Source organism: Melospiza melodia, chromosome 28, assembly GCF_035770615.1.
Source record: "Melospiza melodia melodia isolate bMelMel2 chromosome 28, bMelMel2.pri, whole genome shotgun sequence".
NCBI classification, from domain to species: Eukaryota; Metazoa; Chordata; class Aves; order Passeriformes; family Passerellidae; genus Melospiza; species Melospiza melodia.
The window spans coordinates 2,223,130-2,249,309 of NC_086221.1; the positions used below are offsets into that span (position 1 = coordinate 2,223,130).

Genomic DNA, 26,180 nt, shown 5'->3' on the forward strand with positions numbered 1-26,180 from the left:
GAGCAGGCACAGGACACGGCAGAGTGGGAGCACAGGAGTCCCTGCACTGGGCAGATTTGGGGTGAGCCAAAGCCTCACCCTCATGTGAGAGGCTCAGTGCTGGCCCCAGGGCACCTGGTGATGCCTGGGAGGGGGGTGTGGGCTGAAGTCTGTGGGGAATTGCTGTTCCCAAGGGCTCAGCAGCAGCACAGCACCATCTACGCCATGGGAAGGTTGGGAGGGTGTTCAGGACCCCTCTACTGTGATGAGGATTTTCTCCCGTCCTTGCCATTGTTTTTCTGCTCTGCTCTGGTTGTTCCCAGTGCTGTCTGAGCCAGGAGCCTGGAAATACATCAAGGCCCCCACAAAATGTGGGTGGCTGAGCCTTTCATCTCCTCTCTTCCTTGCTGCCCTCCTCATCCCTCTGAGCTAAATAGAGCTGACTGCAGCAGCGGGAGAAGGGACTCCTGGCTGCCCCAATCCCTGTGCTGCACACTCCCAACATTGCTAAGTCACCCATAAATCTCACCCACCCAAGGTCCTTCTCCCCTCTGCACCCCCAGTCTCTGTGGGAACTGGCTGCAGTCACTTTGCTCACTGCTGACGTCCCCTCTGAGGAGCACGACCCTGCTGGGGCAGGGCAGGGCCACAGGATCTGCTTCCAGCGGGAGTCTGGTGAACAAGGGATGCTGATAAGAAAAGAATCCAAATCTACTCAAATTTTTCCACCACGGCTTCAGTCCTGGAGGAGGGACTGGCATTTCCAGAAGGACCAGAGCTGGATGAGGGATAGTTCATTGAGCCAACCTCTCCTCAGGCCTATCCACAGCTGAACTTCAGTGGTGGCAAAGTGCCCTGTGGCAGCATCAGCACCCACATGGTGGCCTGTAGCTGTCCCCTCCTTGCTCCCAGAGGGGTCCATGTTCCCCCTGCCTCCTGGGCTGTGGAGGTGTCTGCATTAACCCACAAAGTTTGAGCCAAAAGAGTTTGGCTGCACAGAAAGGGCGGGAGGGAACAATATGGGAGGTGTGAGATGAACAGCCTGGGAGAGATTTGCTACTGCTTTTCACAGAAAACAGCCAGGAGAAAGGAGGGAAAATGACTCAAAACTCAAAAAAGAGTAAAGGGAGAGAGAAGACAAGTGGAGAGAACACACTGCCTTGGGTACAGCTCGCAGGGGTGGTGGATGCTGCTGGGACCCACGGGAGCCATCAGGGAAGCAAAAGCAGTTTCTGCAGAGTTCTCTGGGATTATGCTTAAGTGTTTCACCAACAGCCTCCTCTGCCTACCTCTCTGGTAGTACTGAGAGCTGGAGACTGACCCTTTGCTCTGTGGGGCAGTGGGTTCACTACCCTATGGGTGCTGGCAATGCCATGGGAAGACTTTTCTTATCTCTTCCCATGTTTCAGCCCAGCTCACCTCTTCCTGGTAGCAGAGGGGAAAGAAAGGGCTTTCAAATTTAATTTCTTCTGAAATCCCAGTGCCCTGGATTCTCCTGGTTCTCAGCACCTTCACTCCCACAGGGCACCCCTTTGTCCCAGTGCCCAGGTTCCCCCATGGCTCCATGGACATGGGGCCAGAGTGTGAGGTGCCACCAGCACCACCAACACCATGGAGCTGAGGGTCTCCATCAATGGCAGGGCACCTCCTGGGTGGTTTGGATCACTGGACTTTATTTGCATGAAGATAAATTGCGCATGTCTGTACAATTTCTCCTTAAATACTTGGCAATGCTTAAAAAATGAAAAACAAAAACAATCAGGGAGAAAAAATCCTAAACCAGAAAGGAACAGTGCAGGCTACAATATCCAAACAGTACAATGCTTGTGAATAAATAACCCCCTGGGGTGGCTGTAGGGACTGCAGGGGGCTGCTGAACTCAGAACCCATCAGGTCCTTGCTACCCCTTCCTGAGACAGCAGGAACAGCGTCCAGGTGGGACTGGATGGGCACAGACGCCTCTCCCTGCCCTCTCCCAGTTCCTAGTTGCCTGTCTCGGCTGTGGTGGTGCTGGTGGCGTTTTTGTTGGTTTTGCAGCAGAAGTACTGGTTCCAGATCTGCAGGAAGGCTGTCCGGAACTTCTTGATGCGGAAGGCGTAGACGATGGGGTTCATGGCCGAGTTGCCGTGGGTGAGGAAGATGGCGATGTAGGTGAGGATGTGCGGGGTCTGACAGGACGGGCAGAACAGGGTGATGCAGTTGAGGACGTGCAGAGGCAGCCAGCTGAGCGCAAACAGGAACAGCACCAGCGCCAAGGACTTGGCGATCTTCAGCTCCTTGCCGTAGTACTTCTGGGGGTCGTTGGAGCTGGAGGACACCTTCTTGTTGAGCTGCTTGCGGATGAGGTTGAAGACCTCCAGGTAGATGAGCAGCATCAGCAGCAGGGGAGGCAGGACCCAGACGAAGAAGTTGAAGTACACCATGTACTCCATGCTGATGACTGTCTCAAACTGGCACGTGATGACAAACTCCGTGCGGCTGCTGTTCAGCTCCTGAGTCCTTCGCATCTTGTTGAGGTTGTTCCACCCAAACATGGGGGTAAGTCCCACCAGAAAAGAGACTATCCAACAGCAGGCGATGGCCACGGCTGCCCGCCGTGGTGTCACCATGCTCTTGTACCTGTGGGAGAGACAACAGCCACAGGAAGGAGTTAGACAAGGCTGGGATGCTCTGCCTGGGGGTTGCGTAGCTCCCGGTGGAGTGGCAGTGGTGGGGCGGCAGTGCTCGTGCTGAGGTAGGAGGATGTTCCTCCTTCCCTCCCCTGCAAGTGGCTAACAGCCTGTTCTGAAAATTGTGTTCACAGATTGGTTTCCCTGCCTGTGTCCTGGGATGGCAGAGACCCCAGGCACAATCCATGAGGGGGATGATGTCAGGCCAGGGAATGCATTAGCACCTGGAATGGGCCTGAGTGTCCAACCCTCATGGTTTGGAGGGAGTTCATATGCTCTGGAGCCCAGCTCCATCCAAGCACCTGCACCCAGAGCAGGAGGTCGCCCTCTCCTCCTGCCACACACCAACCCCACCAGCTCACTGTCCCAGACAATTGCCCTGTGCCTGGGGAGGAAATGGCCAGTGAAAGCATCCCCTGGGATGTGCTGGGGTGGAGGAAGGATCTGCAGGTGCTAATGGAGCCCTGGGGAAGCTTTGGGCACAGCCTGTTCCTCTCCTAATGCGCTCAGATTGACGAAACCCTCTTTCTTGATGGGCTGATGCCAGGGGCAGGAGGAGGAGGCAGAGGAGAGCTGCGTTCTGGCTGGGCTCTGCTCCCTCCCTGATGCCTCTGGGGAGCCACCAGGGCTGGGCTCATCTCTCCAGAGCTCTGCAAGCGGGAAGTGCAGTCTGCTGGATTGATTTTTCCCCTGGCTCTCCAGAAAGCTTTTCTTTGGAGGCTGAGAAGATTCTTGACCCAAGAGCTATTGCTTTCCACCAAAGGGATTGAATAAAGAATGTTTTCCTGACTGTTTGCTGGGTCTCTCGGTGCTGCTGGTGTTAACCCAACCATGGGAACCATGTGGAGGTGGCTGACAAACCTGGTTTCCCAATCCTGCTGCTCAGAGCTCCCTACAGCAGGTCTGCAGCCTTTACCTGTGATGGAAATTGTTCATTTTGGGCTTTTTTTATATAGCAAATGACCCAAACCCACTCTCCCTTCTCAAGACCCCTCTCATGGGCAAGGCATCAAGGTGGGTGCTTGGAGTGGCAGAGGCTGGAGGAGAGGACTTCAGTTCCTGTGAGTCCAGAGGGTCCAGAGACATTGGTTCCCAACAGCTTTCCTGAAGGAACCTCCTGTGCTCTGGGAAAAGCTTCAGAACATCCTGGTGGCAGCCAGGTCCCGTGGGAAAGAGGTGACAGTGTGGGCAGTTGTTTCCGCTGAGCCAAGGCTGGCTTTGGAGGGTGATTTATTCCTTGTGGGGAGGAGAGAGGCCAGGAGACCCTGAGAAAGGCTCAGGGCAGGGAGAACAGGGAGGGCAAGGGGTGGTGGGAAAGAACCAGCACTGAGGGTCAAGTGCAGGCAATGGCGAGGAGGGTCCAAGGGAGCAGGGGGTGGCAGAGGGATGCCAGAGACTCCCGTGGGGCTGTGTGCTGGCCCCTGCACCCCCTGTGGGGCTGTGTGCTGGCCCCTGCACCCATGTGGGGCTGTGTGCTGACCCTTCACCCATGTGGGGCTGTGTGCTGGCCCCTGCACCCATGTGGGGCTGTGTGCTGACCCTTCACCCATGTGGGGCTGTGTGCTGGCCCCTGCACCCATGTGGGGCTGTGTGCTGACCCTTCACCCATGTGGGGCTGTGTGCTGAGCCCTGCGCCCCATGTGGGGCTGTGTGCTGGCCCCTGCACCCCATGTCTGGTTGCAGGTCCTTGGCGGGGGGCTGATGTGCCCTCCAGCTCTGACACCCCACTGCCACCTCGCCAGGCTTGAACAGCTTGGGGAGTGACATCAGAAACAGCAGCAGCATTCCCTGCCCCAGCTCCTTCCCTCTTTGCAACCCCTGCAAGCTGTGCCCCATTTCTCACTCCTGGGGGTTTCTGGGGTCTTCTACTGAAGTGTTCCCACTCTGGGTGCTCTGACCTGCAGAGCTGTATGGCAGCCATTGCCCAACAGACAAAGCTGCTGAGCAGCAGCAGTGTCACCACGGACCCCAAACATGACCCCAGGGCTGGCAGCCACCACCCAGACATGGGGTCAATCTTTCCTCACTGCACTGCACCCCTCTCTCTCCATGGTCCATATCCATCCCTCCTTCCTGCACGTCCATCTCTCTGCCATGGTCCATATGCATCTTCACTCCATGCTGCAGTGACTGCTCTGGCACTGCCTGGGAGCAGGACCTGGCTCTCCCTGCTCCTGCCTTCCCTTTGCTCCACAAGGTTTGAGGGTGCACCTGCAGAAGCAGCCAGGGAAAACCAGGAGATCCTCCTCTAGCCTGTGTGCGACGTGGTCACAGAAAAGTGGGTGAACCAAAACCTAGAGAAAACAGCCACATTTTCTTCTTCAAGCAACAAGCCAAGGGCAGAGGCAGCTGCAGGAAATGTGCTTCCAGGAACCTGTGTCCACTGTCTCCATCAGCCCCACATGGAGAATGACAAAAGCTGTAAAATTGCTCCAGGTTCCTCCTCCCTCCAGCTCACCAGGCCCATCCATCCACCGGAGCTCTCATGGAGCTCTCATGGGGCTCAGCTGCTCCAAAGGCCGCAAATCCAATTTCAATTCCTTTTACACTTTATTTTCCTTGGAGGTGTCCAAGGAATGCCTGGATGTGGCCCTCAGTGCTCTGGGTTGGATGACAAGGTGGGGATGGGTTACAGGTTGCAATTGATGGTCTCAGAGGCCTTTTCCAACCTAATTGATTCTGTGATTCTGTAAAGGGTGGAAATGCAAGATCCTACCTAATTCTCAACCCCTGCCACATGGTGAGAGGACAGTTAGCAGAGGGACAGGGGTCACAACAATTCCAAGGGATAGACCTTGCTGTTCCCAGCATTATTCTTGGTTATGCCATAAAGAAAGTATTTTCTTATTTGTCTCATTTTGCTTTAATATGATAGGGCTGGAGTTTGGGATGGTATGAGAGGCAGAAGCCCTGAAAATGCTGATAATGGCTCATAGTTAATAAATAATCTTATTATTCTCATCAGCACCAGAGCAATTACCAGCATCATTGCAATTTTATTACTGCTGTTATTTTTATTAACAGCTGTGACTAAAACATCCATGGTAATCATCACCCCCATCTTCATCCACTTTGGGTTGGTTTCCTTTTCCCCTGGGGGTTTGAGCCTGACTATAATTGGTAGATATTCCCCTTGCCTTCCCTGAGTGGTGGTTTTTGCACCATCCCTTCCCCACAGGGATGGGCATTGACCCAAACCCTCTTGGATGGAAAGGCGAGGAGAAAGGACCCATGACCATCCAGACTCATCATGAGATGGGATGGGCAGGAACTGTGGTGTGGAACAAAATTGCCTTTGAGGGTTTGGAAGATAATGCCAAGAGGCAAAAAGGCAATTATTGATAGAGCTGTTTGCTCCCCAGGAGAAGGGAATAGGTGATGGGTGGAGGCAGAGGCTGACAAATTGTCCCCAGGGGCTGCACAGAGCTGGCAGGGAGACAGGGAGCAGCTCTCCAGGGCAGGATGCTGTCTCCAGGAGATGCTGAGGATGGAGCAGACACTGAGACCCTTTTTCTCATGAAGATCATAGAATCCTAGAATGGTTTGGTGGGGAAGGGATTTAAATCCCATCTCCTTCCACCCCTGCCATGGGCCAGGACACCTTCCACTAGCCCAGGTTGCTCCAAGCCCCAATGTCCAGCCTAGCCTTGGACACTTCCAGCCGTGGAGCAGCCACAGCTTCTCTGGACAACCTGTGCCAGGGCCTCACCACCCTCAGAGGGAACAATTCCTTTCCAATATCCCATCTAACCCTGCCTTCCAGCAGTGGGAAGCCATTCCCCCTTCTCCTGTCCCTCCAGACCTTTGTAATGACCCCCTGGCCATCATCCTGAAAACACCATCCACCCTCCTTTCCCTTTGGTCCTCATTCCCAGACTAAATTCAACTTCTTCTGCCACATCTTGATGTGTCCAGACCTCTGCAATCCTCTCTGCTGCAGCCCAGGAGCCCAGCCCAGCCCAGGCCCTGCTCTGGAGGTGCCCAGCCCTGGGTAGGCAAAGGCCCTGTGACCATTTCAGATATTAGGGCATGTCTGAAAGCACCTGGAGAGCAGAGCATTCACCTGGAGAACAGAGCATTCTTTGCTGTCATGGATTTCACCTTTGCCTTGGGGTCTTTCCCCAAGAGAGAAATGAGAGCTCATTTCCAACATCCCAACCCAGAGGTCAATCCAAACCCAACACTCACCAAACATCTCTTGTTTTGTTTGAAAAAGTTTCAAAGGCTCTAGGCCTGGTTTTAATAAAATGTGAAGGTTTTTAGCAGTTCTGTGATTAGTTTTTTTGTCCACAATACACTTGCTGTTGTCCAGCCAGTGCCAAGATGTGGCTTTGCTGGTCTTTGCTCTGGAGAGTTTATTGCAGTGCAATTCCTGGGAAATTAATTCACTAATGAAGACAGACCATTACTAATGAAAAGAATCTGGAGCCAACGTGGCAGGGAGAAAGGAGGCCAAGCTGACATGAAGCTCATCTGCACGATGAACACAGCAAGAATAAGCAGCCAGACCATGTCCTGATCTAATTGAAGGTCTCTAGACAAAAGTGCTTTGATCTCAGAGGATTTGGATTCCTACTTCTTTCTCCTGGCTGTATCTTCCCTTCAGATCTTTCAGTGTCTTGGAGGCTGCTGGGTGGGAAAACTCAGATTGTTGGTGTTCAAAGCTTTGCTTTTGCATTTTCGAGGCATTGCTCCGGAATGAGAGCCTGAGAAATGCAAAGTGGTGTCTGGGCTCTGCAAGGGTGAGGTCAGCCACAGCTCAGGGCTGGGACAAGGGGTCCCTGGGTACTCACACAAAGTGGGAAGTGCTGCAGAAAGAACTCTGATTGTAGAGCCTTTGTCACCATGATCCTGGAAGTGAAAGGTTGGTTCCTTCTTCATAGAACCACGGAATGGTAGCAAATGTGGGTTTGTGGCCACAAGTGGGTGTCTCACCATGTGAATGGTGGCCTTGGGAGGGATGGAGGTCAACCTATATCAGTCAAAGCTGGTATTTGGATGGACATTACAGCTTGCTCCTACAAACGCTTGGAATGGAGAGGCTGCTCCTGTCAGCACTGCCTTAGGATACATGGGGGACTGTCCTGATCCCCAAATCCCAGACTGATTTCTTGCCTAAACCCAGGTGGCAAGTAAAGGCATAAAAAAAATGGTCTGGCCTTTCAGGCAAGCTAGAAGAGCACATGCAGCAAGGACACTGGTGTTTGTTGGTGCTGGAGCCCCTGTCCTGCACCGAAGTAGCCCAGCAGTCTCCATCAGCACAGTATTTCCAGCCTGACACCTTCATGCTACCACAGAGCCCCTTCCCTGGGCTCCAAAGGGACCTGGAGCACCCTGTGTGTGTCCCTTCCCAGCTGGCTGGTTGGTCTGCAAGAGATGTGAGCTGTGGGAGAAATCTGAGAAGTGCCAGCAGCTCCCTGGGACAAGAGGGAGTGGGAAACACAGTGGGAGGGCACGGCCAGGGGGTCAGGACATGGAATCCTGGCCTCAGACTCTGCCCTGGGGACTTGATTTAAAAGGAGCTGAGGAGGAAAATCTCTCCCTGGTGCCTCACCCATGTCTGTGTGGTCGGGCTGAGGGACAGTTGGATGAGGACAATGACCACTTTCCTACAGGTGTCACTTTTGGAGGTTCTCAGGGCAGGAGAGGCAGCAATGGCAACAGGCACCTTTTACCCACCACTCATATGGGTGGGACTGCATCCCAAACCTGTACCTGGAACCTCCCTGGCAACCACTGAGCCCAGGTCGGGGCTGCCCTGCTCCCAGTCTGGGGCTGGAACTGGCACAGCCCAGGGTGCCTGGTGCTCCCTGGGCCACATGCTGCAAGGAGAGGAGGGCATAGGAAGCCCAAAGATGAGAAGGAGTCCAGGGATGGATGTTCCCCACGGTTGCTGGGTCCTCCCACCCACACCTCTGTCCCTGTGTGCTCAGAGCTGTGATTCCAGAGGTCGTGGCTGTCACTGGAGCACTCCTGGCTGTTACTTGGCCCTGCAGGGCACCCAAGCCCAGCTAGGACCACCCCACTGAGAGACAGGGAAGGATTTTCACACTGTATGGTGTCTTTTCTGCTTGGCCCAGCTCTGGGAGCAGCTGGCACCTTCCTAGACTGGCAGCTCAGCCCACACGTGGTGACCTGGAGCTGCAGCCACTCCTGCCTCTCCAGAGAACACCTGGGCATGAGAAGTGTCTTCTTTGAGGATCTCTGCTCCCAAAACACTTTGGGTCTCCTCCACTGCAACATGAGGAGATGGTTCCACACCAGGAGGCTTCTTGAGGCAAACCTCCCCCAAAGCCACCAGGAGAAAGGCATGGGAGAGGGTGGATATGGGCATCCCAATGCTGACCATCCTGGCCCATCCGTGTTCAAGGTTTGGTTTTACCATCCCTAAAAGTTGATTCTGTGTAGGAATCATTCTGCAATGAGTGCCTGCAAAGTACAAACAACTCCAGCTGGGCAAAGCGTCTGGCAAGACCTCTGGATGTTTGCAATCACCTCTAATAGACAGTAATTCTCTAATGGATGTGGGTGAGGGGAACAAATTCATGCTGCCAAAATTGATTGGTCCCCACACACGGAAACACGGAGCCCCCAGGGCTTTGGTGAGGGCTTCATTCAGTGGTGGAAGAAGCTGGAACTTGTCACAGTTCCAGCAAATGGCAAGAGAACAACAAAAAAGGGGATTTCATGCTTTGAGCTTCATCAGAGAAGGTTGTGGAGAGACCTGGAACAGTTGCAGATGTCCGGGGCTCCAAACAGGGATTGGGGAAATGCTGCTGCCTTGGTGTGGGTCCAGCCTTGATGTGGGCTCAGCCTGCCCTGACACAGCTCTCAGGACCTTGGAGGCACCCTGGAATCCTTGAGGACTGCAGAGGGATGTGGGCACATCCAAAAGCAGCCCCAGGGACACAAACATCCCCACAAGAAGCTGAGTAGATAGGGTAGAAAAGAGCTTTCTGTGCTGAAATGGTAGGAAGTGGGAATGATGCCAGGTTATTTTCAGCCCAGACTGGCAGTACCAACATGAGGGTCCATCGGGGGTGCCCACCCAGATGGTGGCTGGGGTGTGGGAAAAGGTGACCCCCAGCTCCAGCCTCTATCAGCACAGAGCCACGTCCCCCCAACTCTGCCACTCCCCCAATGCCACCAGTGTCAGTAGGACCAAACCTCAAAGCACAGCACACCCAGAGATCAGCCCAGCCTGAGCTTGGCACCTCCTGTGTGGGCATCACCCAGAGCCTCAGGAGGTTTCCCTCCTTCCCCATATCCCCACACACCCCACAGGGCCCAGCTGGTTCTGAGCTAAACCTGCCCTATTTCAGGTTCCAGTGACAGGACCACATCTTTTCCTGCAGAGCCGAGGAGATTTATCCTGTCACGCCTCTGGTCCCTGGGGGCAGCCACAACATCCCAGCAGGCTGGCTGGGCCTCCACAGCCCCTCCAGGACTGGATCCAGCCTCCCCTGGGTGTCTGTGCTGCTGCACTGCCCCGGCTCTGGCAATGAGTCACAGCCTTGGGAACAAAGCTCAGGCTTCCAGGAACTGCAGAGCTGCTCTCAGATCCCTTGCCCAGCCGCGCTCAGCTCAGAGCAGTGGGGTGAGCAACCACAGTGCTCCACCCAGAGCACAGCAGCACCAACAGCTCCCCTGGGGTATCCCCTGGGCTCCCATCATGACCAGGTCCTGCAGGGGAAGGGGGAGCACGGGAGGGCAGGACATCTCTGGGAGGGAGGATGGAAAGCACAGAGATCTCACACTGAAGCATCCTTCCTTCAGGTTCTGCCCTGGTGTGGAGGAGATGCAGCCGCTGTCCAAGGAAGGTGAAGGAGGGCTGGTCACCCCCTCTGCTCAGAGAGGGTTTCCTACATCCTCCAGCAGCACCCCTCATCCCAGCAGCCAGTATCAATCCTTTCTGCTCAAAGAACTAATATTGCTTCCAAACTGAGCTTGGTTTTCAGCCTGAGGCTGCAGCCTGATGTGGACTCTGTCACTGCACAAGCAGATTCTCAGCAAGGACCACTCACCCCATGCTCAGCCCCTCATCCCAAATGTGCTTGTGGAGGTTAAGCAGGGAGCTGGGATGCCCAGCCCATCCAATGCCTGAGGGAAATGACAATTTAGTTTGTGTCTATGAGTGAGCACCACCCTCCAACCCCAGGCAGACCCTTCATGCCCAAAACAGGAGCAGTGAGACCTGTGGTGCCATGGGCAGCACCAAGGGTGCTGAGGGATGGCCCTGCTCTGGATGTATCACCCTCCTGCTGCCGTGTGACAGTGTGAGGGTGCACCCTGGTCAGAGGGGCACGAGTCCCACTGAGCCAGAGTTTTGCACCCAGGCAGCTCTGGGGCTCCCTCCCAGCTCTACCATGTGTGGTCAGGGCCCTCCAGGACCCCTGAATTCTCTGAACCTCTGGCTTCTTCCTCCAGGACCCCGAGTGAGATAGGGAGGGAAGGGAGGGAAGTGATTTAACACTCTTGGCAATGGCTGCAAAATCATGAAACGACCTGCAGAATCTCAGAACTGGTGATGTTCTCTGAAAAAATGTGATGTTCTTGTCTTTTGGCTGCTGCTTTCAGGCAACAAGATTTTGAGCAAAGCAAAGTGTGAGAAATGGTGCTTAAAAAAAAAAAAAAAAAGAAGCAGAAGCTGAGATTCTTTTATAGACCCAAGAATTTTCTTTTATAGACCCAAGAATTTAGGAATGAGGACACACAGAGAAGGACAGTTTGGTCCCCAAGAGATGGGGGAAGGTTGTGAAAGCTGCAGGATGATGTGATGAGCACCATGGGTTTGTCTCTGGTGCTGCCCCTGTGCAATATATTTCCTGGACATTTTTAGTGTCTAAACAGTTTTGTTGTCAAAAATAGGGTTTTGTTGTGTGAGCATTGCCTTGGAGGGTGGCTCCCACACAACTGTATCATCACAGGGATGAGCTCCCTGTGCTGTGGGAGCAGCCCCACCTCCAGCAGAAGACAATTTCAGGTGCAGCCACTCATCCCCATGTGATCTCTCTCTGGCCAGGCTGGACAGGGCTTGGAGCATCCTGGTCTGGGGAAGGTGTCCCTGCCCATTGCAGGGGATGGAGCAGGATGAGCTTTTGGGCCCCTTCCCACCTAAACCATTCCACGATTCTGTGACAGTGCTGGAGCTGTTTCTCACCCAGGGCTGTGGCAGGACATCAACTCGGCCAGGAGTCTCAGGTCATCTTCCCTTGCTGTGCTGGGCCATCTCCCTGTGCATTTGGCTACCTCCAGGGCTGCCACACAACAGCCCTGCCCCTGCCCCAGCAACCAGCCAGGAGCTGATTGTCCAGACCCAGCTCAGCAGAGTCTCTGTGTGATTGGATAAGTGAGGGTGAGGCATTCCCTGAGTACAAAGGAAAAGGGATAAAAGGCAGTTTTTGCCAATCTTCAGTGCAAATCCAGGGCTTGGCTGGAAAAAAGCAGTGGGTTTTTAATTATTGCTTGTATTGCTCTTGATTTTTCTATGCATTGCATATTTTGATTTTTATGCAAAAGAACCTCTTTGAAACGAGGCCTCAAAGTCAGCCCTCAAAATTTAGAAGGGAGGGAAAAGAGGGGAAGATGAAGAAAGAAAGTAGCTCTAAAACCCACTTTAAATGCCAAATGCAACCAATGTGGCTCTGGGAAATGGAAATGAGACAGCAGATATAAAGTACCTGATATGCCTGGGCTCCCAAAGGCTCTGTGGGTCAGAGTCCATCCACAAACCACTGAGCTGCAGAGGGGAAAGGCTGCGCTGGGAGGGAGGTGCCTGCTGGGGAAGTGCCCGGTGCCACCACTCTTCCCTGCCTGTCACCACCACTGCCACACAAAGGAGCTGGGTCTCCAGGGGAGGGCCCCAGCCAGGGGGGCTGGAAAGCATCAAAAGCCATGAAAAGGCAGGAGCAGATCAGGGACCCCAAGGAGAAGGGAAATGAGGGGATCTTGAGAGCGGCTGTTGTGGTTGTATTTGCATTCAACAGGACATTGAGATCTGCTCCCCAGATAAATGGGAGGCAGGAAACTGGAGATAGAATCTCGATTAAGAAAGGCACCAAGAAAGCCTCAGAGCAAGGCTTAGGTGGGTCTTTATCTCTCCTGTGCAGAAGGACTCATCAGAAAAAATGAGATATCCTAAATTACAGTTGGAAAAAGAGATTGGTATTGGCTGCCTTTTAATTTCTTGAGTTTTACACTTCTCTTGCTAACCTGACTCCTGATTTTGCAGTCAACATCTAAATTCCTGATTTCCTAATGCTGCAACTTGTCACTGGATCAGGATCCTCATAGCAGAATTTGTCACTGCAAAGGGAACATTTCCTTTCTTGCACTTAACCCAGTTCAAAGATTAGGACATTCAAGACTGAAAAATTGGCTGGAGGTTCCCAAAGCGAGGGAGGTTGTTTTCTCCACCCAATGCCTAGAGGACAATTAGCAGTGCTGATGAGATCTACTGTTTCTAAACCTCAGAGGACACAGTAACCCAAAACAACCAGTCCAGCACCTTCTGTCCAATGCATATTTCCCCTGATTAAAAGATCAATTTCAAATGCAAAAGCAGCTGGATTCATTTAAGGTTTTTTTAATGAGTTGGTTATATGTAGTTCAACAGGGGGAAATAATTTTGGAGGTACCAATTTGGCTTCCAACCTCTGTTCAAACACAACTCCCCACAAAGTTTAAGTAAAACCTGTGTAATTACCCCCTCCACACACCATAAAGATGGAAGAAGTAACGAGCAGAGGACATGAGTGTAAAGCCATTGAGTTGTTTATCCTGGAATGAGTCTGAACAGCAAATCCATATCTCAGTCAGTCAAATGAAATACCAATTTGGAAGTGAAGACTCCAGTTAACACCACAATTAAATGTTCCCTCACCTCTGAGAGAACAGGAAAACAAATAAAAAGTGCAAATGCAAATCAAACCTGAAGTTTATTTGCACTCTGTTTTCTCATTTAGATTAAAAGATTATTTATTCACTTGGAAGAAAACCGAGGGGCCTTGTTCCCTGGGAGGAAGCAGCTCAGTATTTCCATCAGGACGGTGGTGAGATCTGAGACCCAAGATCAGGTATTGCAGTAAAATATCTCAGCTGGGCCTAAATTACAGCCTCTGCATGTTCCTAATGACTCTGGTCTTAATTCCAGCAAGGAACAATGGGCAGACACAGCCAGAGGCTGCCGAGGCAGCCCGGCTAGCTCATGGAGATGAGGGACACATGGACCAGGCAGGGTTGGAGGTCATGGATGTGCCCCAAGGGCTGGAGTCCTCTGCTCTGGAGGGACTGGGAGGGCTGGGGGTGCTCACCTGGAGAGGAAAAAGCTCTGGGGAGAATTTAGAGCCCCTTCCAATGCCTAAAGGGGCCCCAAGAGAACTGAAGAGGGACTTGGGACAAGGAATGGAGGGACAGGACAAGGCAGAATGGCTTCTCACAGCCAGAGGGCAGGGATAGATGGGATACTGGGAAAGAATTGTTCCCTGTGAGGGTGGGCAGGCCCTGGCACAGGTTGCCCAGAGAAGCTGTGGCTGCCCCATGCCTCTGAGTGTCCAAGACAGAGCTTGGATGGGACTTGGAGCAACCTGGGATAGTGGAAGTTGTCATGGCACAGGGTAGGACTGGGTGAGGCTTTGAGGTCCCTTCCCACCCAAACCTGTCTGGGGGTTCTGGCACTCTAGGTAATGCATTTCCCTCTCCCTGAGCCTCAGCAGAGCCAGGGCTGCCTGTGGGTGGGGAGCAGGGCTGGAAAGTGGGGGATCCCCACAAGACCCCCTCATGTATGGGTCACGCAGAGGGGGGAATGATCTTTAAGGACCCTTCCAATCCAAACCATTCTAGGATTCCATGGTCCCCTGCAGAAAAGGGGTATCAGTGACTGCTCCATCCTCAACCCAAGAAAATTTAACTGCAGCATCTCCTGGATTCTGGGATTTCAGGTTTTCTGCTATTGGAACACTTTCAGCTCCTCAGAGCAGACAAACCTCATTGAGCCCATAAGGAGCCTGTGTCCCAGCAGTGCTGAATGTGGGGAATGAGCTCCCTGAGATTAGACCCATCTGAGCTGCTCCCATGCTGGCTCTGCTCAGGCTTTGCCAGGTCCATCTGGACCCAGGCTGAGCCCTTGGCTCTCCCAGTCAGGAGCACTCAGTGGAGAATGGAGCCTTCACAGTGACAGAGATGAGTGTTTCATTTGTGTATTCCACGGGTAAAGGCACTGAGTGTTGTTACCAGAGCAGAAAAAAAAGAGGAATAATTTAATCTGTAGGACTGTGCTAATTCTGGCATGTCTGAGACAGCATTTCTCAGCATCGGCCCCTCGCTGCTGTCAGAGAGAGCATCACTCCCTCTGTGAACAGATGGGGAGACTGAGTCGCAGAGGGGAGCTGTGATCTGCCAAGATGGACCAATCTGAACGAGAAAACATCCCTGGTGCCAGGAGCTGGCACTTCCCTTCCTTTAAGGAGGCCAAAGAAAATCATCCCCATCTCTGGCTGCAGGGAGAGAAATGGCCTGTAGAAGGTGGATAAACTGTCGTGGCAGCAACATCCCAGCCTTCTGTGCTTTCCTTGGAGGAATGATGGAGAGGTGATATTGCCACCCCAGGCAGGGGGTGGGATAGGAGGATGTCACCTCTGTGTCCCCACAGTCCTGCTCAGCTTGGCTGGTACCTGGGATCTGTGTGCAAGAGGACCAGGGACAGCACAGAGGGAGGCTGGCAAGGGACACACAGGAAAGAGGCTGGGGAAGAAATCTCTTGTCCTCCTCCAGCTATTTTTTGTGATCAGAGGCTTTGGTACCTGACAAAAACCCAACCAAACCACCCAAGACCAGGACAGCTGCCGGTCAGAGTTGCCTGCTCAGTTCTGGGGGGCAAAGCCCAAGCAAGGAAGGGATGAGGGAACAATGGAAAATGCACTGAGAGGGAGGGTAAGGGTGCACAGGGGAGGTGTTGGGTCCCACAGCGCAGAGAAGGGCACAGCCAGATGCTTCAAATCTTTCCAGTGTCTGATCCTGCTCTGCTCCTCCCTACATCACCAAATGCAGCCCTTCCTCCCCTATCTGTCCCCACTGCCCACCAGCCCTAAGCCCACAGGACTCTGTGAGGAGGAGGATCTCAGTCTTTCAGGGTTATTTCATCCTCTCTCACTGGTGGCATCACCAGTGCTGTCTCCCCTTCCCCTGCCCTGCCCATCCAGCCACCCTTGGGAACAGCATCTCCATGCCAGAGGGGCAGTGGGGGTGCCTGTGTGCTCAGCTCATTGCTATGCTGCAAGCCACCCTGCTGCCTCTGTGGGTTTTTTGTGGCTGCCTGAGAGAGCATCAATTGTTCTTTCTTGCCACTGGGCACCCAATGCAGCAGCCAGCCCCAGCAGCTGGGTGGCTGCACGTCCAGAGCAGAACTCCCTGTTAGAGCCCAGGCAGCCTCTGGGACAGCACCTTTCCTATTCCATGCCCATGACAAGGACCAGCCCCTTGGGACACTCCTCCAGCCCCCTGGCAGCCCCAGAGGTGGGCTCTGCTGCTGTGCCTATCCCTGCTGCTTTGGCAGGATCACTGTGAAAAATCATTCATTTGTCTCCAGGACAACCTAATGCTGTTCCTGTCAGCTCAGCTGTGCTGGCTGTCATTTCCCCAGGGTGAGCACTACAGTTGTCCCAAAGGGGATGAGCCTCTCAAGCTGTCCCCATCCCTCCCAGAAATCTCTTGCTCCTGTGATCCCCTCCATGCTCCATGTCCTGCTGTCTTCAGAGACCACAACCCTCCCCAAGCTGTGTCTGGGCTCTCCTCACACCCCTGTGGGCAAGACCCTTCAGGGCTTTTCCCTGTCCTTCTAGACAGAGATTTTCTTCCAGCCCATCAGTTCCTGTCCAGTCTGAAATGACTCTGGTGTGTGTCACAATGAAACTCACCTCCCAGGTTCTTTCACTGTGGTACCTCCCACACATTTTCCTCTTTTTTCCTTCCTTCTTTGTGTTGCTATGACCTTTTTCTCCCCCCTGCCTCCACCCCAGGACACAGACCTGCCAGTGCAGCACTGTGACCCCTTGCATGAGCCATTCCTGCTGTCAGGCTGATTTCAAGCACAGTCATTGGGAAGCAGGAGCTCCATTGTGCCCATCCCTGATCCTCTGTCCAGCCCTGCCTGTTCTGCCTTGGACACCCATGGGCCTGCACGTCCCAGGCCCCCCAGACAGGTCCCCTCAGGCAGATCCCCACGGCCAGCAGTGGCTGGTGTTGGGTACGAGCTGCTCTGAGGTGTGCCAGACAGGAGATTTCACTGGGTCTGGCCTCACAGGGGTCCCTCCAGATCCGAGTTTGGAACTGGAGGCTGGTGGGCTTTGTCCCAGATGTCTCACACCTGAGCTCATGGCCAAAATCCCCTTCCTGGTAAACAGAGCCAGTCTGGCCCTTTTACGACACAGTTAAGCTTATTCTGAAACCACAAATGGACTAAAAAACCCTGGTGTGACTGACTTGGAGGTGTAAGAGGAGCTGAGGGTGCTTTGGCTGTTGGTGACCACATGGGAGATGTCCAACAAGAACAAGACAGAGGCCACACACCCGAGCCAAGGGCACAGAGACCAGCCCAGAGGCCGTAGCCACTCAGTGGGAAAGGCTCCAGATCAAGAGGAGCATCTGAGCCCCTGTGCACCCCCAGCCTGCATCCCAGAGTGTGTCTGAGCTTCTCTGCACCCCCTGTGAGTCATCCGTTCCTGCCCTGTCACCTGCTCTGGCTGACGTGGAGCGAAGGTGACACCAGAGGTGAGACTGGCCTGGTGAAGGTCAGACGATAATGGCCCCTCCTCGGGATGGAGTCACCTTCCCACAGGGGTGGGGGAAGACCCGGGAGCCCATCAAAGGGCTCCTGATTGCCTGAGGCAGCTCAGCACAGAGCCGGGTGAGCTGGGCCTGACTCAGCCCCACACCCAGCCCGCAGGCCCAGGGCAGCTGAGTCAGCAGCTCTGGCTGTGGCAGAGCCTCCTTGGCGGGCGTGTGCCCTGCCTGTGTGCCAGCAGCTGCCCTGGGCCCTCAGACACGCAGCCCCGAGGGACAGCGCTGCCACCTCCGCCAGCCCAGCGCCCTGGGACACAGCCCAGCCACTCCAGGAAAGGGAAATGTCAGATGTCACCCATCTCCTGGAAGTGTGACAGCATGGCTGGGTGTTACAGGCAGTTCTGGGCCCTGCAGCTCATCCACAGGCCTGTGCCCCAGACACAGGAGCGTCTCTCAGCTCCAGTGAGGGCCTGGGTGGTGCTGGCTGTGGGTGCTCCTCACTTTCTGCTCATGGACCCTCTCTGCTGCCACGGGATGAGGGAACACAGTCTGGCTGTGTCCCACCGGCTTGGCAGAGTAGATCCCCTTGGATTGATGAACCATGAATCACACCTGAACCATGGCCATGGAGGCACCAGAGCCTTGCTGGGTTCCATCCACACATCCCCACCTGGTCTGGTGTCTGCTCCCTGTAGGATGAGTTCATGGGGAGCCACAGAATCCCAGAATCCCAGAGTGGTTTGGGTGGGAAGAGACCTTAAAGCTCATCCAGCCTCATGCCTGCCTTGGGCAGGGACACCTTCCACTAGCCCAGGGTGCCCCAAGCTCTGTCCAGCCTGGCCTTGGACACTTCCAGGGATGGGGCAGCCACAGCTGCTCTGGGCACCCTGTGCCAGGGCCTGCCCACCCTGACAGGGAAGAATTCCTTTCCAGTATTGAACCTAAATTTCTGGTTTTTCAGTTTGACCCCATTGCTCCTTGTCCTGTCCTAGGGTTGAGCCAACCTGGCCCATTGAAGACACATTCAGTCTGTTTTATTACCACAAAAGGCTACAAACCCTTGTGGTGCTCCCTGGGCTGTGAAAGAGAACCAATTTAATTTCATGGGGTTACTACTGCAGTGATCAGCAAGGCTGGGACTGGATCCTGGCTCCAGAGCCCTGGGCACAGTCATGGCAGCACTCCAGTGCAGGAACAGAGAGGCCACACTGTCCCAGAAATCTCAGCTTCCACAGCTTCCCTGTTCCAGCCTCCATCCCTCACCCATGAGACCACCCTGAGCCAGCCATGGTGCAGCTCAGTGCCTCAATTTCCCCATCTGCAGATGCGCCCTTGGTGGGAACACGCCCTCAGATTTACTGGTGAGACATTGCCAAGGGTCAATTCCTTACACTGAAAATCAATAGAAATCGGTAAAAAACCCAATAAAAACATTCCCAGAGCAGGGGTTTGGGGTGCAGCGCCAGGAAGGAGCAGGTTTTGATTCATGGCCCTGCAACACAGCCCTGGCAGATGTGAGCTCTGTGAAGGGACAGATGTGACACTGCTATTGGGGTCAGAGCGATTACCCGGCACAGGGACCACACCTCACCCTCCTGGGAGACACAAGGACCAGGAGGGGACAGGGTCCTGCTGCTCAGGGAGCCCACTCAGGGTCTCTTGAGGCCATTCACTTCCCCTTGCGTTTTAATTCAGAGAATTTGTGAATAACTCCAAATATCAGGCTCTGAGCATCCCTGCACAGGATTCAGGGCTCTCCTCCCCTTCCCTCTGCTCTCCTGGCCACGGAGCATCCCACACTCAGCCCCTCACTGCATCCCCAGCTGACACCTCCAAGCCCCAGAATTTTTCCTGCCGTTCCAGGAGCTGGGAATGTTGCAGACAGCCCCACTTGCCTCCCTGCAGACTCACGGCAGTGTCTGGAGCTTTGGGGAGTGACCTGATTTTGCGTCTGCCAGCCAAGATCTCGTGGCGCTGCTGCAGCAGCTGTGTGAGCTCCCAGTGAGCCTAATCCAGGCATCCCCTCACTGAGGGAAGAGCCCTCATGGCTTTGATCCCTGACTTAGCCTGTTCATGGCTGAAAATCATTCTGTGCATCAGAGAGTAGGGCTGAAAACCAGCTCACCTGGGTATTTACAGGTCTTTGCCAGGATCTCAAACCAACATAACCTGCTGGTAAATCCCTGCCCATCTCAAGGGCTCTGGGATTTTGGTGATGCTGGAATTGATCTCCTGGTGCTGCCCTGGCACAGCTCGTCCCTGCAGCCGGATCTGGCTGGAGCAGAGCTCGGTGGGAAATGCTGGCTCTGATGTAGCACCCACATGCTGAGCTGGTGCAGTGTGCTGGAAACTGTGGCTTGGAAACAGCCTCCAGTCTGCAGAAACCTCCCTGGACTGTAATTCTTGCATTTTAATCTCCATCCTTGTTCAGAGCTGCCTGTTCCATGGAATGAAGGTATCTACAGATCACTCTCACTTGCTAAAAATATACCTGGAGGAGGGCAGCAAGAGAGGCAACAAAAGAGGCTGCAAAGACCTACCAGTCCCCAAAATTCCTCCAGGTTAGGGAAAATGGAAGCATTCTCCTTGGAAATGAAATGTGCTTTCTTGGGGGCTGGGCCTGTATGGATGGATGGCATCTTTTCACTGACTAGTGAAGGGTGAAAGAAAATAGATGAGCTCCAGGGTGAGAGCTCTGAGTCACCTGTACGCTTTGAAATTCCTCTGAATGTAAAACAGGCCTTGGAAGAGCTGTGGTTTGGCTTGTAAACTGGCCTGGCTGGACAGGAAGGTTTCCTGGCACTAAGTGTTGAGAGTGCTGGAAAGATGTCCCATGGGCCCTTTGATGTTTTGGGAGCTGGGAATTTGCATTCTAGCGTTCTCCTCCTCACCCATCCCATGGCAGCAGGTGCCCATCACTCCCCTCCATGAGCCCTTGGTGGAGGAATCATGGAATGGTTTGGTTGGAGGAGACCTTAAAGCCCATCTCATTCCACTCATGGGCAGGGACACCTTTCACTATCCCTGGTTGCTCCAAGCCCTGTCCAACCTGGCCTTGGACACTGCCAGGGGTGCTGCAGCCACTCCACAGCTTCTCTGGACAACCTAGAATGGGGAAAAGCCCTTCAGATGTGTCCTGCTCCAGCACCCAGCTGGCTGAGGGCAAAAAGACTTCCCAGGCTTACCATGACCCAGTCCTAGCTGGCCCCATGCCTGTGGCCCTTGGCAGGACTGGAGAGAAGGGCAAAGAGCGCTACAGTCCCAGGAAGAGCCTGAGCTCAGGCAGGAGCCTGGAAAACAGGGAGTCCAGGGGGAAGTTTCCCCCTCCATGTCCATCCAGGAGCTCACAAGTCCCCTGCACATCTCCCTCACTTCCTGCCTTGCAGGCACTGCACTCCAAGGCTGAGGGATGTTCCTGCCATCCCTGAGCTGTTTAATCTCATTCCAGACAGGCACTCTTGAACCACCAGACAATGTTCACAGAGCCACCCCTGACACTGATTTTACCCTGGGCTCTCCCCCTGCTGTGCTCCAGCCTCCTGGCCCTCATTTCCTAGAGAGTTCCAACCATTCTGATCTAACTTCCATGGCTCTGCAGCCTCCCAGAGGTGCATTCCAAACCTTCAGCAGCACCAAAGGCAGCTCTCCCTGGTGGGATGTCCCTTGGGATGCTGCAGGCTGGGAAGGGCAGGGCTGGGAGGAGACCCCAGTGCTGAGTGGGGAGGTCCTGGCTGTGGACAGAGAGAGTCCAACACGAGGGCTCCTGCAAACATCAGATTCCTGCAGGTCTTCCCTTCCTGGCACATTTCAAAGTGTTTAGGGTGAGGTCACGAGGTGAGGACCCCCAGGGACATTCCAAGATAGGCTTGGGCTGCATCCACACATTCAGCATCCCCAGCCAAGGGCTGGTTTGGCACATCCCAAGGACAGCAGCTCCTTTTGCTATGGCCCTTTCCAAAAGGCCCAAAACACAGAGCAGAGACAAGGCCCCCAGGGCAGCAGAGGCTGGTGCTGAAGGAGCTGCATCCCCATAAACATCCCTTTAGCACCATCCTCCCCAAACATCCCTTCAGCACCATCCCCTCAAACATCCCTTCAGCACCATCCTCCCCAAACAATCCTGCAGCACCCATCCCCTCAAACACTCCTGCAACACCATCCCCTCAAACATCCCTTCAGCACCCATCCCCTCAAACATCCCTTCAGCACCATCCTCCCCAAACAATCCTTCAGCACCATCCTGCCCAAATATCCTTTCAGCACCATCCTCCCCAAACATCCCCCCAGCCCCGTCTCCTCCGGCATCCTGCCTGCCCCGGGATGTCGAGGGGCCTGTTCCTGCCAGACACCCCCAGCTGCTGCTTCCCCTCCCTTTGAACTCCTTTCATTCTCCAAGGCACGGCTGTGAGAGGGAAGTTTGGGCTGGGCTCAGGGACCCTGCTGAGCCCGGACAGGGGATCACAGACTGGGGGTCCTGCCTGGTGCCGGGCAGAGAGGAAGGATGTGAGAGGGGAGGGGGAGTTTTCCACCAGCAAATCTATTTTAGGTTGTTTCCAGCTGTTCCTGTGGGGGCTGGGAAGTGGGGGACCCTCTGCTCTAGCCTGCTCAGCCCATGTGATGCTCCTGCAACCCTCCAAAGTCAAGGCAGGGGTGGAGGCAGCATCCCTCAGGGCCCAGCAGCCAGGAGGGATCATCCCCAGGAGCAAATGGAGAGGGTTTGGTGGGATATCCCAGTCCCTTGGCCATGCTGGGTGAAGAAGGAAGAACAGGAGGTGCCAACTTAAATCCAAGCAAGACCCCTCTCCATCTGATACAATCTACCTTGCAGGGGTGGCCCACATCCCTCTGTGCTTCTGTGTCCATGGGAAGTGGCCACTGGAGCAATGCAGCATTGGATGCTGCTTTGGCATCTCCCACTGCCATGTAGAGACACCCCAAATGTCTCAGGGCACAATTTCTTCCAGGAGATATCCACCCCTGGGGACACCAAGTTCCTAAACTCACAGCCCAAGGGCCAGGGTGTCCATGGGGAGCCTGGAGCTGGAACCAGCTGCCATGTTCCCATTCCCTGCCATTCTTCCCTGTGAGGAAGGCACAGGGTGCCCAGAGCAGCTGTGGCTGCCCCACCCCTGAAAGAGCCCAAGGCCAGGCTGGAAGGGGCTTGGAGCACCCTGGGGTAGTAGAAGGTGTCCCAGCCCCTGGCAGGGTAGGGTCCCTTCACAAACAAACCTTCCAGGGATTCTGTGGCTCTGTGAAATGCATTTCCCTCTCCCTGAGCCTTGGCAGCAGCAGGGCTGCCTGTGGGTGGGGGGCAAGGCTGGAACTTAGGGGATGCCCCCCTCAGCCTCGTGCAGGTCACTCTGGTGAGGATCCAGCCTGTGCCAGGCTTGTCTGAGGAATCCTGGCACAGGAATGGGCTGCAGTGAGCACACTGTCCATGCCTGGGCTGGAGGGGCTGCCCTAGGGATGAGCCTGAGGCAGATATTCCCCACCCCTGCCTGCAAATCTCTGCTCAGGTCTGGCTGCCATCATTGCCTGCAGCCCTCCAGGGATGCTTGGAGCTCTCCCAGAGCTCTCCCAGCACAGTGGCCACACGTGTTTCCCCAGGGCCCTGAGTCCTGCCAGGTGCTCTGGGCTCTCACTTTGCCATTGCTGGCTTCAGTGTCACAGTCAGGAATGACACCACAAGAGCCATGAGCACTGCAGAAATGCCATCCCTGTCATCCTTAGCATCCTCCAACAGACTGGAAGAAACTTGAGGTATTTCAGATTCAGAAAATATTCCTTAGTGGTGTTTCCTGTGCTGTGTGCTCCATTCAGGGCACTACATCTCCTAAAATCTCCACACGTACCAACTCCAGGAATTCATGAAGTTGTAGGATCTTTAAGGTTGGGAAAGACCTCTGAAATACTTGAGTGCATCTATTAAGTTGATGAGGTTACAAAGCTTTTCAATATTAAAATAGGCTCTGAAAAGACAGAGGAAAATCTCTTGCTGCTGAGTGCTTGGGCACACAATGGGATCACAAAATTCAGGGTGGAAATTTCATAAGAAAAACCCATCCAAACTGTGTACAGCATAATATTAATAATAATATTAATATTGCTCCCAGGAAAGCTCTGGGGATCAGGGCAGGAATCTCCCCTGAAAGGCCCATCTGATGCTCAGAGGCAGATAAGGAGTTAAAAATGGACTGGTTTGTTAGGAAAATGCCTGACAGGCTGTGCTGCTCCTGTGGAGCCGCAGAACTCCCACAGCAGAGCCTTCCCCACGGGCAGGGGATGTGCGAAGCCCAAAAAAGCTCCAAGAGCAGTGACAGGGTGGGAATCACTCTGGTGCCACCGGCAGGCTGGGAGACAGTGACTGGGAAAATCACACCTAGGGAGGAAGTCAGGAACAGTCTGTGAAAATCGTGTGTGGCAGGGAGGGGTGGGCTGGGATTGTGCATTTATCCTTGGCCCCCTCCCCTCTCTTACACTCCTTCTCCTCTCCACCTCTGCTGGTGGTGGCTGCAGCAAAAGCCCAAAGGAGCCCATCTCTGGCCTGACCCCATGGATCTGGGAACACCGAGCACTCTAGAGCAGCCAGGGGATCCCCAACACCTGGGGTGCCTCCTGTCCCTGTCTCCCTGCCCCAGGAAGGGTCCTACACCCGCTGGGGTCTGGGCAGCACCAACACAAGGGGTGCCTTTGTGGGGTGTTTGTGCTGATGGAGGGTCTGGGACCCCTTCAGCCAACTGCCTCAGCTGCTGAGGGGTAATGGGGGAACATGAGTGCTCAGCTGGCCTGGGCTGTTTTCCAGCAATGCTTCCACATCCAGAGCCTTGCAGGGCAGATGAGGCTGGCAAAGGCATCCCCACAGAGTGAGGGGGACTCACAGTGAGGGGCTGGGCCTGGCTCTGCTCAGGAGCACCGAGCCGCTCACAGCCACCGGTCCCACCGTGGCACCCCAGAAATGCTTCCCCAAACCAGCATGGCCCCAGCATGGGGAGGGAGTGGGGCATAAAGGGTTAACTCTGCCCTCCTGGAGCGGCAGAGTTTGAATAAAGTGCTCCAATAAAGTGTTCCCCTCCTTTGTCACGAGGCACTGGCTCTGGGCTTGGAATGGCAACATATACAAAAGGGACAAAACGGGGAAAGGAGTTATTTGTGGGGCACCCCCATAGCCAGGGTCTCTCCTGGGTGAGTCTGCCCCATGAAACGTGCCAGGCTGTCACCTCTGGTTCCTCAAACTGTCAAAGCTGTGTCCCACAGCAAGCCACCCCGGTGCTCCCCACGGCAAGGGAAAAGCTGGGGTGAAAGGCAAAGCTGTCACCTGCTTTCCTCCCGGAGCACCCGCTGGGGCTGTCCCATGTGTGGGGTCACACCTTGTCCTGGCCATGGGCATCCCGTGGCTGTCCCTCACTGCCAGCTAGCTGCCACAGTGTGATCTGTGCCTGCACACCCAGCACTCCCTGAGTCCCCAGAAGAAGCTGCCGGAGGCTCCAGGATACCCCCCCAGACCCCCCTGCCCAGCCTGCCCCGGTTGCTGCTGCAGCCAGATGTGTCTGGGATGGCAGCGTGGAGGAAAGTCTTTTCTCCCAGTGTTTCTCCAAGATTTTGGAGTTTCCTCAATTCCTTTTAACCTCCACAGCAGAGCTGGTTCCGACGCCTTTTCCTACCTGACAGGGATCTTCACCCGCAGGTACCGATCCACGGCAATGGCCAGAAGCGCCAGGATGGAGCTCTCCGTGAGGATGAGGACGGGACAGGCCACCATGAGGCAGGTGTAAAACTCCGTCTGGAGTCCGATGTCGATGATGATGGCCAGGGGGATGACCAGAGCCCCCACGGCCACGTCGGCCACCGCCAGCGAGACAATGAAGCAGAAGGTGGCATCCCGCAGCGCCTGGTTCATCTTCACAGCCCAGATGACCAGGATATTGCCCGGCACGGACACCAAAGCGATGAGCACTTCGATGGAGATGTAGGCAGCCTGGAAGGCTGAGATGGGGTGTGCCATGATGCTCCGGTCCGCCCCGCTCCCGTGGGGGTCCTGGGCCGCCTGCAAACGCACAGGGAGACGGTGAGAGAGTGGCATCGCTGCCAGAGCTGCGAGCGGGATGGAGCCTGGGCGAGGGGGTGGGAAAAACTCCTCTCCTGTCTGTGCCGTCCCCCGGGGCTCCGGGCCCCCCGCCCCCACCGAGCTCATCCTGCACCCACCTCCATGCCGCACCCACCTCCATCCCGCACCCCTCTCCATCCCGCACCCTTCTCTGTCCCGCGCCCCTTTCCGTCCCGCAGCCACCTCCATCCCGCAGCGCGACCGCTCCCGGCGGTGAAGAGGCACCGGGAGCCGCCGGTCAGTCCCGGGAGAGCGGCAGAGCCCCCCGCCCCTGGGGCCGCCCCGGGGCCGCTGTCGGAGCCTTTCGGGGCTCCCTCTGCTCCCCCGCTGGATCCCCTCCCTGCTCTGCGCCGCTTCCTGCAGCCACCCGAGTCCCGAGTCCCGGCAGCCGACCCCTCTCACCTTGTCCTGCAAATCCAGGGCTTGTTTCGGGGCGCTCTCACCCGCGGAGAGCCGGCGCTGTCCCCCCGCAGGGCAAGGCGGGGCTCATGCCGGGGGGACCGTGCGGCCGCCGGGGGCCGGGCTGGCCGGGGCTGCGCTCGGTCCCCGGTGCCCGACACCGCTCGGCTCCCGCAGGCGCTGCCGCCTCCCCGCCGGAGCAGAGGCATCACATGGTGCCGCCTTCCAGCCTTTAAAGAGCGACTGACCCG

At 55.1% G+C, this 26,180-nt stretch overlaps 1 protein-coding gene across 1 annotated transcript; it reads right to left on the bottom strand.

Annotated features, from left to right (window-relative positions):
* Nucleotides 1–1,632: 1,632 nt before the first annotated feature.
* On the bottom strand, nucleotides 1,633–26,180 carry LOC134430505 (adenosine receptor A1). Its single transcript, XM_063178230.1, has 3 exons — nucleotides 25,933–26,180; nucleotides 25,088–25,470; nucleotides 1,633–2,598 (listed from the first exon to the last, which is right to left on the bottom strand). The coding sequence occupies exons 2-3, from the start codon at nucleotides 25,426–25,428 to the stop codon at nucleotides 1,962–1,964; spliced, it is 978 nt and encodes a 325-aa protein (XP_063034300.1). The 5' UTR covers nucleotides 25,429–25,470; nucleotides 25,933–26,180; the 3' UTR covers nucleotides 1,633–1,961.